The sequence below is a fragment of the Puntigrus tetrazona genome, chromosome 23, assembly GCF_018831695.1.
Source record: "Puntigrus tetrazona isolate hp1 chromosome 23, ASM1883169v1, whole genome shotgun sequence".
Taxonomy (NCBI): domain Eukaryota; kingdom Metazoa; phylum Chordata; class Actinopteri; order Cypriniformes; family Cyprinidae; genus Puntigrus; species Puntigrus tetrazona.
The window spans coordinates 14,504,394-14,525,161 of NC_056721.1; the positions used below are offsets into that span (position 1 = coordinate 14,504,394).

The following is a 20,768-nucleotide window of genomic DNA, read 5'->3' on the forward strand; positions in this document are numbered from 1 at the left end:
TTGATTTTTTTCCCGAAGAATTCTCTTATACTCAAATGCTGCATTTATATGATCAAAAACAGAACAAAAAGTAAAGTGAAAAATTACTACAAATTTCAAATAACTTATTTTTATATTTGAATGCATTTTAAAATGTCACAAACATTCCACATGATCCGTCAAAAATCATTCTAACATGCTGATTTGGTCCTCAATAAACATTTTTTATTATAATCGATGTTGATAGCAGTTGTGCGGCTTAATATTTTTGCATACTAAACAGCAAAAACACTGTCTTCACAATGTTAATAATAATAAAAAAACATAGCTGATAATAACTGAGCACCAAGTCAGCATATTACAATGATTTCTAAAGGATCATGTGACTGAAGACTGAAGTAATTTTATTAAAATAAACATTCAAATAATATTATTTCACAATATTAACTTATAAACTTATAAATCAAATAAATACAGCATGGGAGAGGAAAGGGCCTTTCCAAACATATAACCAGTAGTGTAATTTAATAATAAATTTCTATTATTATAACTAAATTATAACTATTATAAAAAAATGAAATATTTAAAATATTTAAATTATACTACAGATAATAACAATAAGAATTTTTAAATGAACTGTACTTAAAATTAATTGTATTATTATTATTATTATTATTATTATTACTTCATCATATATTATTAATATAAAAAATATTTTAACAGTGCCAAGTAACTGAGCAGATAAAATGAACATCCTCAATACACAATCTAAGAAATCAACTTAACACACATCAGTGTTATCTCTACCACATTCAGAGATGATGCAATGGTTAACTTTTACTGCAGGTGCATTAGAAATTGTGAAAGATAGTGTGGCCATACCCTTCTCGATCATCTTTACTTAAAGAGAGAGAGAGAACAGGAGAAAGAGTTCCTCAGTGCTCTTCTCACTTATCTCAGTGCTTTTCTAATGATATACCGAACTACTTAAAGTTATAAACAAGCCCTGCACTGGGCGCCAGGTTTGTTGAAATATCTGATTTACACTCAGAGAGAAAGTGAGAGGGAAACAAAAGAGAGAGAAAGAAAAGGAGGGCAAGATTTATTTGTTCTGGCAGCATGACACTGGTGGGAGCTAGTTAGAAATTAACTTGAACTAGAGCGATGAAGCAGGACAACCTTTAAAAGCACACCTTCGGAGCACAACAAGTCTCAACTGAACCCTGAGCAAGAGCCACCAGACCTGGGTTTGAATGAGCGCGCTTGTGTTTCAAAACAAAACCAAAAAAATTTGATAAGCAGGTTTCTGCAACCCATCTCATTTCATCTCTTCAATCGCTTCGATGCCGTTACATCTGGCAGACACCGCCCAGTGACTTCACAAAGACTCTAATAACAAAATGACAGTTAAGACCAGGATTAGAAGTGACACTAACTCTAAAATTAACATACATTCTCATTTGAAATGCTGACAGCCAGTACAGGCCTTTCTCTTGAATCTAAAGTGTTGGAAACGGCTTTAACAAAGAGGATTAAGTGTGTAATGTGTGTAATTGGCAGAAACAGATCATGATAAATCAGAAGGTCAGAGCTTCCGTCTAATGAAAAGCCCCTTTGTGTGTTCAGCCAAACTGCATTAGTGGCAATGAAATTATATTAGTGGCGCTTTTTGAGAGACAGATGGTGGGATCGCAGCTGAAAGTTTATTTGCAAGCAGAAAATTCTTTGATGTGTACGTGCTTTGAGCACCCCGTTCTCAAACGCCCGGGAGCTACTCGGTGTACGACGTCCAGATGATGGGCCATTTATCTGGAGCAGTCCTATGTAAATTTCTTATCACAGTCCATAAACTACAGCGGGACATTTTGTTACGTTTTGGTACATGGTATTATAGTAATAACTGCCAGTACAAAAATAGCGTGGCCAAATCATAGTACAGTACTAGTATCAGATGCTCCAAAAAATTTATTTACCACGATATTTACATGGAACTTGATGTTATATATATGTATATGTATATGTATATATATATGTATATATATATATATATATATATATATATATATATATATATATATATATATATATATATATATGTTATATATACTATGGTTTTTAAGCATATAAATTATTTTACACCAAAGCATATACAAGTGTACCCCGATATTAACATTAGACACCATGACAGAGCCATGGTAAAATTAAAAAGAAGCCGCACATTTTGAATGAAATTAACATAAATTGTAATACTATGTTTTTGGATATGGTATTATTTAGGTTTAGTAGGTTTAGTATTTAAAATATGGTATATGGATTACACTGACAGCATCTCCAGCATGTCAAAGCATGAATACTCAAACGAAAGCTTAAAATAGTAATCATCAAGAAAGAAAAGCCTAGAATTTTCGACCAATAAATTAGTGCAAGACAGAAAGGGTAAATAAAGAAAAGCCACACAGACTAGTGTACATAGCAAAGAACGCATGTTTGCAGTTGGTTTTTCAGCCTGAGAGGATGAAAAGGCGGCATCAATTACAGCACAGAAGGTCATATGTAAACACTTAACTAACTCTGTCTGTTCTCCTGCTGGACAGTAAAGCACTACCCAAATGTTGATGGTGGAGCCATCATGGCCGCCTGCTGTGAGAGTGTCTGGCTTGTGTGACAGATGTGCAGTGAGGTGCAGTACGGCCGGATTCATTAGGTCTGCGTGTGCGGAAACATTTAGGAACGGGTCAGAGCTAAATAGAAAGAGCCAGGCTCCTGTTTTTTACCTTTGAGATGAGCTCACACACACAGATCACTTGGCTGAACAGGACTCTGTGCAGTCAGCCAGACTAAACAGAGCGGTTTAATTAGTGCCATCGCTCAGAAAAGACACACAGAGCGTCCTTCAAACTGTGTACTGCAGTCTGTGTCCGTCTTCAAACCCCCATGTGCTTTAGGCACATTTACATTTAGGTCAGTGCACAGTACGATCAATGGTTAGATTAGTTAGGTGCAAGTAACATGAAGAAAGGTCACAGATACTCAATGATCAACCATAGAAACTACTTTAAAACCTTTCCCAATCATCAAAATTAGTAACGTATATCAGTTCAATTTACATTCAGTCATTTAGCAGATGCTTTGATCCAAAATGACTTACAAATGAGAACAATGAAAGCAATTCGAAAAAAACAAAAGAGCAATAATATTTAACTGCATATATATATATACATAGCTTGATCTACTATCAATCATACTGTATGTTCGGCGGCTGCATGTATTTAATAAAAAATACAGTAATATTGTGAAATTACTACGATTTAAATAACTTCTTTTACATATGATTTGAAAGGTAATTTGTACCACATATAATATTATTTTTACCCTACTTTCACATGTAGTATTTAAAACCATTGTTTTAGTTTTTTGTATTTTATTTTCGCATATGTTAAACCAAACAGTAGAGAATTTTATATTGGTTAATTGGCCATAGCAAGAATAAAATTCACAGTTGATCAATAATAATATGCATACATAATTAAAATATAGTAAGAAATATCCCAGTTTTACTTTCAGCACTACCTTGCAATTTGAGCAAACGAAGTACATACAGAACATACATACTTTCTTTTAAAAAGAACTAGACTGGCATGCAAAACATATCAGGTCTCAAGATAACTTTTAAAGCTATTTTTAACTTGCAGGCACAAAAAACTACCTGAGACTTTGTCTGGCTTCAGTTTTACACAAAAAAAAACATTTTGGCTTTGCTTATCATATCTGTATGTCATGATGACACATCTGATGAGACGGATAAACCGGTTTACTCACAGATATCTGCGGCTTCATCAGAGCCGTCGGGACAGTCTTTCTCTCCGTCACAGCGCCAGCCTTTGGAGATGCAGGTCACCTGGTCTTTACACACAAACTGCTTCGGACTGCATGTCTTCGGGGCTGGAACAGAGAAATAAATTGTAAGTGGGAAATGAATCTCTCAAACCAATTACTTAAGCAACACACAAAATATTATTTCAAATATAACTTTCAAAAAATGTGTGAAATGTGTGAACTAAATAGAAGCATTTTCGCAAGTGGGCTCAGACTTGTGTAATTTACAACACAGTCAAATTGTCAAAAATCTGTCATCATCCAGCATCCCATCTAGATATCGTCTACCGAACAACCCATAATCAACCATTAAATGTTTGAGCAATAACAAGTAATTTTTCTGTTGAGGGGAACATCTAGATGTACCACTTGTGAAATAAGCAAATACCTCTGTGACCGCCAACTTTGACAGAACAAACTTTCAGAAGACTTTGTGGATGTGGTCACAGACTTTGCTGAAACTATCATTCCTCGAGCCAAAGTTAGCTGGTTTTAACACAGAAACACATCTGGGTCATGCCAAGTTCACAACTCTGCTTTATATTCCAAGACGACTCATTCTCGTGTAATATTATTAACCCACTTTTGTTTATTTATTTCCCAAGTGCTGCCCACAAACAGTGGTTTTCTTTTGCCCTTTATAACCTGAGAGATGTTTTCTCTCAATGCGTGGACAGAGCTCTTTTCATTACCGGCGAAGTATGCGTCAGTTCAGTCTAACTCCGGGGAGAGCCCGGCAATCAGAGCTGTATTTCTGCTCAGTCAGTCTGATGAGATTGTTGAGGTAAACCGCAGAACCGCCTCAGGACTGTGGGTAATCTGGCCCTGCCCCACTGCTGACACTGGTCCACTCAGCCAGAAGTCAGAGATCCTCAGCAAAACCACTGCTGTAATTAAACCTTCCTCCGTCTGTCCGTCCTCCAGTAAAACACTGCAGCTACAATACCTTCTGTGGGTGCGGCCCACTAGCATACACAACTGACCACAAGCTTTTTTTTTTTTTTTTTTTTTTTTTTTAAATACAAAAACTGCTAACTGGAAAGATTTTAGCACAATAATCCTTACAAATCTATAGATAGGGGTAGGGTAGAAACACGCTTGGAGAAAAACGTGACCATGAAGAGGGATATCATGGCATGCTTTTTGATTTTAATCAGCCATTGTACAGTACAATGACTATAGTGGTTGTACACTTCTTCCTCAAGCAGTGGTTAAGTACAGGAGCGGTAACTATCTGATTGTGATTCTCTGCAGGACTTTCCCTCTCTCACACTTACCTCTCTGCACACTTGGCAGGGGGAGAGGTGTTTTGGGAAAAGGGAGCCAGGGGAAAAGCTGCAAGGGGGAGAGGATGTGACTGCAATCACAAGAGAGACGGGGATGTGCATTTGTCACGATTTTTTGTACATTTTTGAAAGTGATGAGAAAGCTAGATTACTGCCTCCATTCACAGGCCATCACTTCTCAAACTATCTCAAAATACTGTTGTTTGATGTAAGATGATATCTCCATGGACATGATGGAGCATAATAGAGACAAAGTGGGAGAGATTATGAATAATATAGTGAAATGTGGATATCTGAATATTCTTGTTTTTAGCTTTGTTCTAAAAGAAACTGAGCTAAAGCGGTTTCCTAATTCTGACAAAATAGGGACTAATTCTAAACATTCATAATTTTGGCTCTGTGTACCACCAGTATAGAACTAACATGAAAATCGAGATTAAATGGAAGTGTAGACTTTAGGTTTTAATTCAAGGGGTTGAACAAAAATATATCAGCAACTTCAGCACGTTCCAGTTCCTGCCATCTCTCAGATGAATTTGTTTCATTTTTGAAGCCTAACAATTGTCCATGTTGTCAATTGTATGGACAGATCACGTTCAAATGAGAATAACACACTTAGAATCAACTCCACACCTTTTACGTGCTTAACTGACGTAGAAATAATGAGAGAATAACTCACATCTTTGCATGAAATGGATTTTGAGTCAACTGTCCAATAAATTATGGGCCCTTGAAAAAGAGGGGAGGTACATTTTAAAGAGCTGTAATTCTTCAATCTCTTCTCTAATTGAGAATACCCTCAAATTAAAGATTGGAATGTGCACTTTAAGCCCATATTCATTATAGAACTGTAACTTGAATACTTTTTTGGTCAACAGCTAAAATAATAACAATTGTGCCCATTTCCAAATATATATGGACCTAACTCCCTGCTGGAAAAAACAGCTAAAACCAGCTCAGGCTGGTTGGCTGGTCTTAGCCGGTTTAAGCTGGAAGCCTGCTGACCAACTTAAACCAGCTAAAACCACGCTGGCAGACCAGCTAAGACCAGCCGACCAGCCTAGGCTGGTTTTAGCAGTTTTTTCAGCATGGTTTTATGTCTCAGATTCAAGTACAGCTATAGATGGAGTACAAAGCATGGCTTAAGGAAACACACAACATCAGTCTAGCTAATACATACAACGACTAGAAAAACAGGACACAAGAAAGAGTTTTGTAAACTATTACTTATAATCCGGCCAAAAAGGAGAACTTCAATGAAACTAGCTATAGCTCACACAAAAAAGTACTTAAAACCTTGCTTTGAGCTTTCCCTTGAGGACCGCTCACAAGATCCAATAAACATAAGGCATGTCAACATCCAAGACTTTTTATCTCTTCCCAAACAAGCTTGCAGAACTAGGATTTGTTCCAGTGCACCAGTTAAGCTCTCAGAGATCCGGTCAGCAGTATTAGGAGAATGATAGATACAAAGTGAAAAGTGCATAAAAACATTACAAGCCCCAAACAGACACTCAGGAGAAGAGGAGGACTATACAAAGAGAGCACTTCTAAAACATGGAGACATGTGGATTCAGTAGAGCACTGAACATGTTTAAATTATCAGCTTTATTTTTCTATAATTTAAACCAAACAGTATAGAATTTTTAAATTGTTTAATTGCCCACAGCAAGAATAAAATGTGCAGTTGATCAATATGTGTGCATACATAATTAAAATATAGTAAGAAATATCCCATTTTTACTTTCAGCACTACCTTGCAATTTGTGCAAACAAAGTACATACATAAATTATCAGCTTTTTGGCATGCCTACTAAATCTACTCAACAGTAAAAATGTAAAATATTAAGGGAAATATATCTATCAGCTAGGCTTGCTGTGATCTTAAGCCGCATCACCGGTTAAGTCACTTGCCCACCGTGACACCATCCCACACTGCCATTTTTAGATGTTTCTATGATAATAAAAATCATTCAGTCCGTTGAGAGAAGAAAATGTAAAACTGAAAGTGGCTGCTCAATGCAGTGCATCAAACAAAAAAGAGAGTCGCACACAGATCAGATTTAATTTATTCGAGCTGACTGACAAGAAGAGTGAGGTGAAAAAGTCAAGACGATGATGGGAGAGTTTCAAAACCAAATGCAAAAGCACCTGTTAAAATATTTTGGATTTTGAAAAGCCTCTTGACTTCTGCCATTAATATATATTCCAATAATAATGGAAGTTAAATATTTATTACTTGCATGGTTTTTGCTGATCTTTGTTTTATTTCAACTGTATTTTTAAAGTATTTTTACATGGTAAGTGTGTACGCCGTCTGTGCCTCACTATTTTCTTACTCATTTTGCAAGGTCAATAGAGAATGTGAATCTATGCCATGCTGCCATTTTGAAAGAATCACCCTCTGCTGCAGTTGCTGATGATCCGAGTTACTTTTGCAATTCTCGTTGCAACATAAATGACAAACAATGGTGACATTTTCCACAAACATGACAGAAAATCTAAATGCTGCCCTGAACTCAACAGTCGAGAGGCTCTACGTGGCATGACACTCTCTATACATGTTATAGGCTACATTATTTGTTTCCCATTCTTTACTGATTTTTATCTTTGTATACCTATTTAAACTTTGTGTAAGTTATTTGTTATTTTATATTAGGCATATAGCATGGTGTATTTTTTATTCATTTTGTTAATAAAAGTTCCATGTTGTATTTTGTTGTTGCTTGAATTGAATTTAAGCAACTGATGTTGAATTGTCGTAAAAGTGGGAAAAAAATAAAGGGAAGGAAAGTGAGGGAAAAACTCTAACTAAAAGTAAACAACTGCTTTTTGCACAATTGCCGAAAATGTAAATTGAAATTTCCTCACCGTGTCCAATCACTCTAGCTGATGGTTGATAACCATCAATAGCATTAAGTGAAAAGTGTTAGAAGACAACATGCTGAAGACTGTTATTGACTGCGCCTACGAAATCTATCAACCAGACGAGGGCATTCTTAGAGCTCAGCCCACCAACAGTACATAAAGCAACAATAAAAACATTAAGCATCTAAATTTAACTCACGATCACACAGTGGCAGCAAGTGACCACGAGGAGGAGAGTCTGTGACTCTAATTGGAGGTTTTGGGGTCGTTGGGGGGAACCGAGTACACAGGCAACTTTTCCCACAGAGCTTGCCTTCATTCAAAGCACACAAATATTTCAGACAGAGATGTGGATTGTTAATTCAGAGCTGTTTTTTTCCAAACGCACAGCCAAACTACTGACAAGTTTTTGAAGGTGCAAATCAAGGGGGACTGTTAATCATTTCAGAGCATCTGAGTCTATGGTGGGGAATCAAGAAGGCCTTTATTTGTCCCTCTGGGCCTGCACCCAACTGCAAACATCAGGAGCATCCCAAAAAGGTGCACCAGCCAGGACTCCTCACGCTAAGCAACCCTGCATCACACTGCAGTCATTCGAAATACCACAATCCCGCTATAACAAATGCTGTTTCCAAACAGGGCTGGGAGACGTCCAGAAGGCCGGCCAATGAGGAAGAAACATCCGTCTCATTCATTTGCGCTTTGTCATTGGGGAACAAAAAAAGCGTCAGGAGTGTTTTACATTCAGGCACCTTCACAGGTTAAAAACATTGATCTTTTGTCCGAATTCTGGCTGAGGCAGTTTAACCAATTTACAAGTTTGTCCTCTGATGTTAATTTTCTAGGACAAATCAGAGTTGAGCTTGGCACTGCAGAATGGGGCCAGTTTCTAATGAGGTGAAATTCCAAAGAAATGAGGCTAAAAACCAATCATTCATACATCACCGTCGTTCAACGTTTTTCCCGTACCCTTCCGGGCTGACAGTGGGGTGGAACGGACACCATAATTTTCCACAACAACCGAGAACGGATCTGCTTTACACACGGTGTGGTGGGGGAAAACACTGAATGGAAGTGGAAAAGGAACTGCCATACTTTATCAAATCGAAACATTTATCCATGTGCACAATGTATTGCTGCTTTAGGGCTATAATCACAATATCAAACTTTTGATTGTGAGCATGCTCCTGGTTCATCCCACAACAGCACTCAAACTTCGGCCAACCCTACTTCAAAGACGTTAAGCCCACATTCTTCTTGTTGTTTATCTCTCGTCTTCGCTTGGACTTTTGAAGCCTTTGTACATTTTGGTAATTTGTCATTTTGGGGCATTTACACCAAATTGTGCAAATGCATTTAATAGTTACAATTAACATTAGACCACTGAATACCTGGAATGTGAGAATACCTTCAAATGTTCATTGGAAAGCTTTATCAGATTGGAAAATATTTGTGGTCTACAACCTCAGGAACATCAGGGTCTGCACTCAGGGAATTAAAAAGAAAACAACAACACAGAATGACTAACCCTTCAACTTTATTTGCTTATTGTGGTTTGTCTGTAAACCTCAAAGCTAACTTTGATTTCTATTTTTATTTCTTGAACAAAATCCAAGACAGTAGACACCAAAATCATTGCAATGCATGCCTGCCATGATTTATAACAAAAACTAAAACTACAGACTAAAAACTAAATTATTCCCAGAGTTTAAAACAGATCACCTGGAGATTATAAAAGTACAATATATTTATTACAATAGAAGTATGAGTAAAAATAGGACAACAAGCAGCTAGTTGACTAGTTTTTTCATCATGAGTGTTACATTGTTAAAATGCTGTGTTCAGAAAAACATTATTAAATCGTTCTTTGTCCACTTATTATTCAAAGAATTAATGTTTCTTTGCGTCACACAAATCCACAACCAGGTTAAAAATATTCAGACTTTTCTTAAAGGGATAATTCACCTAAACTAAATTCCCACATACTTTCTCCTGTGGACAAACAGAAAACATTTTTTAAAGAACGTTGGGAACCAAACGAAAGTAATGAAATTGAGCTAATTATCATTTTGGTTAAAAGGGATAGTTTTCCCAAAATGGTTATTTTGATAAGACAATTAGTCAAATTACTCAAACCCATTAACCACCTGATTCCTCATCACAAAATGAAGAAGATTTGTGGGTGGCGAGTACTAAAAAAAAAAGGGGATGGAAAGCACAGTGGATGCAGACAGGAAAAGGAAGAAAGACCTCCTGGACTCGTCTCATCTGGGGTTCCCTATCCGAGCCAGCTGCTGTTACCTCTCTATGTCATGGCGGCAGTGAGGCCAGCTGTGAGAAGTGTGACCCACTTTCAGCCCCTCAGTCTCAACTTCCCCCCTCACAGAGCACCGCCCCTCCAAATCAGCTCCAGGCCTCGGCCACACATTCCAGCACCTTTTAATTGATTTCATCTGCAGCCTCGTCCTCTGTGAGGATATGGGCTCGTAAAAGACTAGAGTTCTCGGGTTTAACTCGGGTCTTTGGAGCCCGCAAAGGAATTTTGGAACAGATAGTTTCGCTCAAATGACAAGTATATCGGGGTGGTTCTTATTACAGTGCAGAAATTTTCTGGAAGCTTTACCAAACGCTGCTGCATAACTCTCTATTATGCATTCTCAGAAGAAATTCTTGAAGGTTCTGTTTGCAATTACAAGTTGTAGGCTAAAATACAGAGAAAACAAGCAAAATGAGAGGGAAAAAAAATTACAAAGACGGAAAGAAAACGAGAGATCAGAGGCGAGGCTGGTTCTCATCAGCTTGCACTGCTCTCCTCCCTTTTAGGAATGTCCGTCTGCCTCACAGACCTGCAGGTGACAGCGAAAGCTAAGCGCTGGGTAAATTACACCGTCCAAGTACAATTTCGAAATAAAATCAGGCTCAGCAATTCTTTGAAGGAGTAAACGGTCATCTGAAAGTAACAATTGAAGCAGGCCATCATGGCCCATTCACACCGAGAGTGTAATACAGCGTAAAGCAAGCTAAACTCATTCATATTTTAATAAGAACAGATGATTTGAGGCAACAAAAATGACTTTGATGTTAGCATGTCAAATGCTGCAAAAGAGTAGCGTACATCTGTCCCTGCATACTAAAAACATGTATTAAATCAAATGTACATAATCATTTAGACTACCTTCAAATTTTTAAAAGGCAGTTAGATTTTTATTTAGCCATGACGCATTAAATTGTTCAAAAGTAAAAAATATTGTTCAAATATTTTCTTTTTATTCATCAAGGAATAGAAAAGATGCATCTCTGTATTTACAAAAATATTTATAACATAATATTGATTTCTGAAGGATCATGCGATACTGAATATTGGTTACTGATTTCTAAAAAAAATTCAGCTTTGTCAAACAACATTTCAAAATAAACTAAAATATAAAAGCATAATACTGTACTTTAATTAAAGTGTAAATGTATTTGACTCCTGCATCAATAATTGGGCCTATTATTTTTTTATTACACGATCAGATTTTCGTATCGTATAAGCAACAACAGCCAATTAAATCACTGTCGGTGAAAAAGCAGCAAGAGAAAGTTTGTGAAACTTCTGCAACAAAGCAGTTCTTATCGCTGCAATTCACTGCTTATTCAGCACAACAGTCCGGGACCCCTAGGAAGGGATACAAGTTAACATGAGGGTAAGGTGAAGACCAATTAGGCTACATTCTCTTTCTGTGCTGAAACCCAGCGTCAAATACAGTCCTGTGAGCCGTCTGAAGAACATCGGGGGGGGTCCACCTCATTTGAAACTTACACTTACACGCTGAAGCGTGCAGATAAACAACAGGACAATCCGGTCCAATAGGAGCATCCTCTGAATACCAGGACACCATGTACCAGCCTGCTGCTCACACATAATGTCACCAGAGCCTCTGAAGAGTCATTCTGTTTAGTGACCAGCTGTTCACAGGAACACGTTTCTGCTCATATTCTGCATGCAAGATTTTAAAGCATACTAGAACAACGCAGTTTTAAAAAACCACCGTAAGAAAGAGCCAATAAACATGAATAGGTGAAGAAAATAAAATATAAAATATTTCGCTCGCGTATGTTTTACGATGACACCCTGAGGAAAAACTGGATTCCTAATTATAAACCCTTAATTTGGACAATTTTAAGTAAGTATAAATTATAAGTATAAATGTAAACGAAGTAAATCTTGTAGCATGTTTGCAACGGTAGGCTAGAATTTGCTGCACTAGAGATCCATTCCAATGATGTGTATTCATAACCATCCTTTAATTACCTAGGCCGCGGCGTGTTATATTCTCAGATGAAGAAATATAAGGCCTGAATGCCCAGTTCTTTTATATGGCTTGAAAACCAACCAAAAACCTAAAGATGGCTGCCAGAGATACCAAGTTGTATAAGAGGTCTGGACCAGACAAACATACCACACCAAAATAAAAGGGATCATACAAAATGTAGTCCACAAGAAAAAACAAAATTTGTACAATTTATAAATATACAATATAAACTTGATTCTTAATACTGTGCTGTTACTGAATGATCCACAGCTATGTTTTTGTTTTCCATTTATCTTTCTATTTAATAGATTTTTGTCAATTTAATTAGTTTTTATTTCAATTCAACTTACTTTATATTTAACTTATATTTAGCAGTTTTGTTTCAGGGTTTTAATTACTTTTAATAGTTTTTAATAGGCCGACACATGTAAGGAAAGAAGTAAGAAACAGAATAGTAAATTAAGTGTAAACGTGGGGAATTGATAGAAGAGTGATTTTAAACATTAAATTGTGCCACATGGTAACATTGATCTTTTTTTTGTTTGTTTGTTTTTTTTAACTTTAGTCCTTTTTAACTGGCTTTCACCTGCCGTCCGCAATGTAAAAATATATCGGTGACACCATCATAACTTTCATTATTACATGCATTTTACTGCAAAACCGCTTCATTGTAGCTCCCTCCTCAACACTAACAGCCTTTTCATGAAAAGTCTCACCCTACTGCTTATTTTGTATTGATCAACAGATTCTCTTTTAACATGACATGTACCTATTATTTGCTTTACCTGCATTCGAGTTAGACTTTTATGCCCACTGTATTTACTAAAGCTATCAAAGAATTTCTAAACTTAATACAGCGAGTTAGATGTGACACAAAGAGCCACGGACAGGATTTACCAAGATTGCAGGAGCTGTCTAGACATGTTCCCAGGTGTAAACTACCCATGAAACTATTAAAGGGTGGGTATGATGTCCACACAACACCTGTTTCTTTCCTAATATCAGTCATTTTATATAAACAACATGATGGCTGATTACAAGTCAGCCTTGAGCACAATGACAAGTCATTTTTATGACCGTCAAATCTGTTCATTTCTAGTAAGCGGCTGTTGTATCTGCTGTAACTTTGAGGCTGAGGATTTTTAACGGCTCTGGGTGTGATGCAGACGGCCTTTAGTCACAGCACAAAAGATGATTTGGATCTGAATTGCTTTCACACATGAGCAGTTCTCTGACGGCCAGATGCGAGAGACGGTGAAGAGTGTTAAAACACAATACAAAAGCTTCAACGGACTGAGGTCATCCGGAATATAACAGAACAACAAGTAGAGAACAGACACTTAAAAGAGGTCCGACAAAAAGTTCTGTTATTATTATTACTTTTTTACTAAACTCTAGTACCTTCCAAACACGTATGACACATGGAAGAAAAAAATTAATTGGTTCAACGCTCTTTTTTTTTACAAAACATCCCAGTTCACTGATTACTGACAAATAAAACTACATTACTGTTTAAAAGTTTGAAGCATGTTTTTCCTACAAAGAAACAAGGATGCATTAAAAGGACGCAAAAGTAATAGTGACAGAGGTTGGGGGGCCGGGGTACAGATGAGACAGAATACAGATACTTAGTTCAAATACCCTTTTTAAGAAATATTCAAAAAATTTGAAAAGGTTAAACAATGCATTTGCGTTCTGAAATATCAGCCTGGTCTCATGTTTATAGGTGGGTATGAATACGTAACATTTAAAAGCATAAGACGTACATTTTTTTACTGATGCTAAAAAGTACAATTTAGAGATATTTCAAAGTTTAAAACGTACAAATCGGTACATATTTTTAGTTAAAAACCATCAAATATTTGCGTATCTTTTATATAATTAAGATATTTGTATCAGTGCATTTCCATCATTTTATCAAGCGATTTTGATTTTTAGAACCCTTAAACTAAACATAACCGTCTCTGTACAGCATAAGAAAAACATGGCAGAAAAATAAATGCAATTAGTCATTTATTTGTTCCAAAAATGTGAAAAGCAGAAGCAAAAGTAATCCAAATGAATATATACCGCATGTGTGGTTTTTTTTTGGATAGTTAATAAACAGTACACAAACATAATTATATCAACAAATACTTTCATTTTGGATGTGATTAATCAGCACTAATATAATGGTCTTTTAATCAAAGAATCCTGAAAAAACCAACGCGTCATGGTTTAACTAAAAATATTAAGCAGCACGTGTTTTTAAATTAATAAGAGGCTTCTTTCAAAATCAAAAAACTAGTAACATAGTTACGGTAGTAGGCCTATATAAGTGAAAACAGAGTGAGAGAAACAAAAAAAGTAAGAGAAATACATGAAAAAGTTCTAGCACGTGAGTGCAGGATGTTGAGAAAATATGACAACTGTCCCCAACATCTGAGCAGCCATGTCTGCGCCACATGTGAGGAAGCAAGCAGGCAATCCGTTAGGACCTTCAAAACATCAAGTCTTCAGGCTCAGAACGGCCAAGCATTACACGCATGTCTGCGCTAGTCATGACCTAGTAGTTGACAGAAGCACTTGATAACCACTCGCTTACGTTCTCTGTCACCGGCACATCAACAGCCCCATCTTCCCCTGTTTTTGCTACATGAAGCCATGTCCTCCTGGGTGAAGCAGTTAAACAGGGTAAACGCTCACGTCGCAAACCGAAAACACCAATTACAGCACACTCAACTCACTACCATCAACAATATCCTTTCATCCACAGCTCCCGACCTCTCTCTCACAAGGAGGAACCATGCCATATCTAGTCGGTTATGCAAATCTGGGTTTAGCCCTCAGTCGCAGAGGAGTCTACCGTGTTTCCCAGGGAGTGGGGAGGTTAAGAGAGGGAGATTAGAGCCTCCTCGGGCCCTGGGTTGGAAGACTCCAGCTGAGCAATCTAATGCTATTACATTGTGCTTTTCTTATTTCAAGAGACAATTCTTGTACGGCAACAAAAATAAACTGATTTTCTTTGCCGAAGCCGTGAATAATCTTAAAAAGGAACGTTCGGGGGTTCATTACGAGCCAAGCTTAACAGACAACATCTGAGGCAAACGAGAATGATGTTTAAGGCACATGTTGGCTGTTATGCTTTTAAAGGTCTGAAAGCAGAAACATGAAGCTCATTTCCTTTAGAGGCACTCACGGATTTATTCTTTCCAAAATGGCATTATCTGATCTGTAAAATGGTTTAAAAAGAAGTTAAATTATTCTAGGTGGAGTTTTACTCCATTGTGTATACATTGAATAGTTAGATTATGTCTCTTTATGGTATCCGTAACAGCTTTGTGTGAAAGTAATATTCTTTTAATACACTGAATACAACTTAATACTTAATTTGAGCAAATCATTCACTCCATTTGTCTTGCGTTACAGCAGGCTCACTCACATATATAGCACTCAGAAAAAGACTCTTCCAATCACGCACACACACACAAAAAGCTATAATATCATTTGATGTATGCACATTTCACAGACAAGCACTCCAAGTCATAGCGTCTCGATCTGTTCTAATGCAAGACACCAGAAACGTACAGCTGATTTATATTCAGTGTTTTTTAAACAAAAAGTAAAATACATTTGTAACCGAGAGGCTGAGGTTTACTAATCACTTTTAAGTATTAACCGTCTAAAACATCACAATCAGCATCTTAAACAGCACTGGCTGTATGTCAAAGATGCACTGAAGCCTGTATATTCCTTGAAATGAGTAAGGGGCCACATTTGAATATCTGCTGTGCGGCGTTTTACATCAAATAAAGGTTACGCAATAGACTTTGCCATCGCAATGCTCTTCAACTAACAAGAACAACAACAAAAGAAATCCCAGCCTGAATGAGAATGTTACCAAGAGGTTTATAATGTAGCTCTATTCATTCATCAGATGGGGCAGAGATGGTGTGTGGGAGAAACTAAAGGTTGAATGAACACTGAATGTATGAGTAGATGTATTAATGTATGAATGTAGGAGGATTCGTGGACTTATTTCAGACTATAAGAGGATTGTAGAAACCTCCGGAGTATCCGAGCCACAAAGACAGATGCATAAGATGTGTACATAAGATGAAGCACTCATTAACAAAGGGCAAAAAGACTGGTTAATATTATTAGGAAAAACTAAAGTGATATTAAAGATTAAAAACCGAAGCCACATTAACATTCTCCAAAACTAAAAAAAAAATACTTTGCTTTGCATGGCGTAGTCTTTATTAAACACAAAAATACCAATAACTGTAGACTTTTCTGAGAAAGCTTTTAAATAATACGTTTTCACATTAACTTTGGCAGCCCTAAAATCCGCGTTGTTATTGTTACCAAAAAAACTATTAAAAACAATTAATGAAAATAAAGCTGAAATAGCTAAAATGTACAAAAATAGCCCTAACCCTAAATAAAATAATCTGGAATCAACAGACCTTTTTAAATATTAGCCAATAATTTAACAGTATGCAATTATCACTTCCCTAAAAGAAATTATTAAAACTTAAACCTAGAACAAACCACTTAAAAGCAAAAATTAAAAGAAATTAAAAGAACTTGAATATATGAATATATAGAGTATTTACAGACGTGGTCTAAATCGAAAAAACGTTCAACTCGGATAAATAAAAAAAAGCATCAGTTCTCCTGCTCCAACAGTGATTCACGCAAATCCACAAGTTCCTGCTGTAGTCATTGACAGCGGTCCGGTCCCAGCTCGGGCCCACTCACCACCTACGCATGAACCACTGCAAGGGTCACTCTGCATTTCATGCAGCCAAATGCTAGCATGCACATTAAATCAGTGCTTAGCACCACACGCCAGAATGTGATTCAACAGTGAAGCAATGCCTCTGCAGACACTTACTCCCAATCCTCTAAGCCAAGACCGGTCACTAATGGTCTGCTTTCCCATTCATCCCCACATAACGTCTAAGCTAATGGGTCTCCTATATCCAGATGTTCCAGAGAGAGTGGAGGTGGAGCAAGATAATACAGCACAAGAACTTTAACCCTGCCTCTGTCCGCTAGACCACTTCCTGCTTGTCTTTTTTTTTACAGAGCAGACAAACTGCCAGGTCATTTATTTATCACAAAACCTACATTACTCTCATAACACTCATTATTTTAAAAGTATACAGAGCGAGCTGATGTTTGCTCACATGTACAATATTCGTTTATGACATTATCTTTATTTTCCAGTATAATAAAAATACCCACATCCCCCAGGCTCCGAATCCTGTCTAGACAAGATAAAGGTTCACCTGAGGTTCTTTTTTTGTGGTCTCAACTAAAGCTATTATCAGAGTTTGGCAGAAAAGACTCATCTGCGACAGTCAAAATCATCTGACAGGCTGTCTGAGGTGGAGTCACGTGGTCAACGACTCAGTCACATGACTTCGAACACAACTACTTCGTATTTAGTTATTGCATCAACAGTCATATCAACCACTTGAGCATCCCGAAAGAACTGATGATTAGTGAAAATTATCATTTAAAGCGACAGTCAAGCCTAAACATGAACTGAACGCCACTGACTTTCATTAAAAGGATAAACCACAGAAGAAAGGTATCGGAATGACATGAGGGTGAATAAATGAGATCAATATCAATTTTTTGGCTAAACTATACCTTTTAGACAACAGCAGCTTATTCTCTACACATAAGATGCAATGCACTCGTGAATGGCTCAATAACACAGTGAATCAGAGTCTTTTAACTCCTCCTGAGCAGGCCTACATTATGCACTTATTTCTTGGGCACGAGCATTGCATTTGGATCTGCATAATTCAAAATGTGGGCCATTTGTAGGCCAGTTTTCTGAGCCATACTAAAAAGGACTGTTGCATAATTTATACAGATGTCACAGAAAACTATCTGGAGTATTTATTCAAAAGGCACCCACCCGTGCGCTTTGCAGGCACCATTTTCCCCCTCGTTTCTTTGCATTGTTATTGTTAACGTCAACAATTTTTTTTTAAAACAACTGCTATAAAAGGAATAACTAGGTTGAGCTCTTTGGTGTTCTAACATATTTAGCACATGAATGCATCTTAAACACCTCACAACTGGCTCGGAGTAATCAGACGTGCGAGACAATGACTTGTGGGTCACAACACTAAAATGGGTCTGTTCTGATCAGGGACAGAAGGGAAAAAGAACACGCTAAATGCAAACATTAAACTGCACAATAAACAGGCTCGTCAACTTTTAAAAGGGAGGGAAAAGGCCCATATATTTGCAGCCGACGTTAGGTCTGTGTTCAATAGGTTTTATAGTGCAAAACATTTATGCAATTTCCATATGCCAACACAGGCTTGTTTTGTGGTGTGTTGCGATGGTCAAAAAACACGATAATTCTATAAACATACAATAAAAATAGAAACAGCAGGCTATGCTATAAAAACCAGACTACATTTGCAATACACAAATACTTTACCATTCAAAATTGCCTAATAAACACATGCCTATATATATATATATATATATATATATATATATATATATATATATATATATATATATATATATTGTTTTTTACAATTTGTGCCACTTTAAAAAATCTGAGGTAAAACTAAATGAAATAAGCATCTAGTGTGCACATTCTGATTCAAATCACTTCAACCCAAACTAACTGAGCAAACTCGGGCAAAGTACTGACCGACTGGTTTTAGACACCTTCAGATATGAGCTATTTACGCTCGATATCTGCCTTAGACAATGTTTACGTCGCGCAAAACAAACACTAAAGGACCGACGGGACTCAGCAGAGAAGCAGCAGCACCAGCAGAGGATGTTTCTATCCGTGCACTTGAATAGACCGCTAAGAATGCGGGAATATGGAGCATGTCCACTGCATGCAAATAGACCTGTGGCGAGCTCGGCTCGCACTCGTACTGTAACAATTCGCGCAAAGCAGAAGAATACCATTTGACAGGGGTTTTGGATTTATAAACGAATGCACGGGCCTACGAAGCTATCGCGAAATAACCCCCACATATCCGACCCGTCCCCACGAAGCAGGTTAAACGCGTTAAAACCGGTCCTTTTTGGGGGGCTTCTGTGCACAAATGCTGATAACGCGAACGTTTCATAATAAACCAGCGCGGGTCTGAATGAGGATAACAAGGACAGATGTAGCAATCCCAGCACAGGTGATAGCAAAACTGCGCAAATGCCCTTCTTGGCATGTGTATTTATTCGAAATTAATCCTGCAAGCCTGAAATAATCGCTGCTGCCCACATAGTGGGTGTCGAAAGCAGCAGCCCACACGTTGCCTGGTCACTATCGCCAGGCCATGTCTGAAAACTTTACAGACTGTCTCCTAAATGCGTGCACGGACAAAATATCACGTTTGATCGCGGCTACTCACCTTCAATGGCTCTGGTGGGGTCTACAATCTCTATTGCAAGAACTAATCCCAGGCAAAGCAATCCGACAGCCAGCATGTTTGCATCGCAAGATGGCATTGCCTATGGAAATCTCACAATTGTTCACGTAAGGCTGGATTCAAACACCTCATCCAAACCTCACGATTGTCCGCCGTGGTCTGTTGTTTCTTGCGCCCTCCGAAACGCTAGCAAACGTAGCTGAGCAGACAGTATGCACAGCAGAGAATGTGTCATTAAAATCTATGCATAAAAAGGCTTTTCCAGCCTAAAGAGGCGAGGTGTTGTACAATGGCACGGTCATGTATGTTGCTTGCTGAATAACAGCATGCAAACAGAGGTATGTGGTGTCTTTAAAAAAAAAAAAAAAACTTAAAATCAAAGCGGTCTTCTCTGTGATCAAATTATTCCTTTTGCAAAATCGGGATGATAGAGTGCAAGATCGTCCGCTGGCGGGCCTCGCTGCAAAAATAAAAATAAAAAAGGCTCCTCTCTTCTGCGCCCCACCGCTTCTGATGCTGGTGGTTACAATTTGAGTGAGGGGGAAAAAGTGGAGCCTGTGCTGGACTGTTGCATGACGTCATCCGCCGCTACAGGAGTCCAAAAAACTGAAAGCCCTACGCGGCACTGGGCTACTGCGCACGCGCGGCGCAGCTTACGCCTGACCATTTGTTTTCCCCCTCAGTCTGTGGAAACTGGTCCCGCCGCGCAGCCATCTTGGCTCTATAATTATAGCCCGAAGTAATTAATTTGTATTAGTTGACTAGCTTCATGAGTGATTGCTTTTGGGCTAGACAGCTGTTGCTACTGTATAGTGAAGTTTTAAAATTCAGGTCTTGTTATGCATACAAGGCTTATTGCTTTAGATTGACGTTAATAGCATTATGAACAACAACAACAGAAAAAACTCCTACATAATAATAATGGCCATATTACCTTGTTTTTGTTACTATTATCATCAATATTATTGGTAACGGACTGTTCTGAAGTATGTTTAGGTGGCTAGAATTCTCGCCATTTTGCTTTATTTATATTTTGTGCATTAATCAATTATTAAAGCACA

General features: G+C 37.6%; 1 protein-coding gene across 2 annotated transcripts in view; it reads right to left on the reverse strand.

Moving 5' to 3' along the window:
* The window catches only part of lrp1ab (low density lipoprotein receptor-related protein 1Ab), a 95,665-nt gene extending 75,422 nt beyond the window's left edge, over positions 1-20,243 (reverse strand). For both annotated transcript variants that reach the window (XM_043224624.1, XM_043224623.1), the window contains exons 1-2: positions 19,690-20,243; positions 3,799-3,921 (exon numbers count right to left, since the gene is read on the reverse strand). In XM_043224624.1, the coding sequence (XP_043080559.1) occupies positions 3,799-3,921; positions 19,690-19,786 (220 nt within the window). In that variant the 5' untranslated portion in view covers positions 19,787-20,243. The remainder of the gene's footprint in view (positions 1-3,798; positions 3,922-19,689) is intronic.
* Positions 20,244-20,768: the final 525 nt, after the last annotated feature.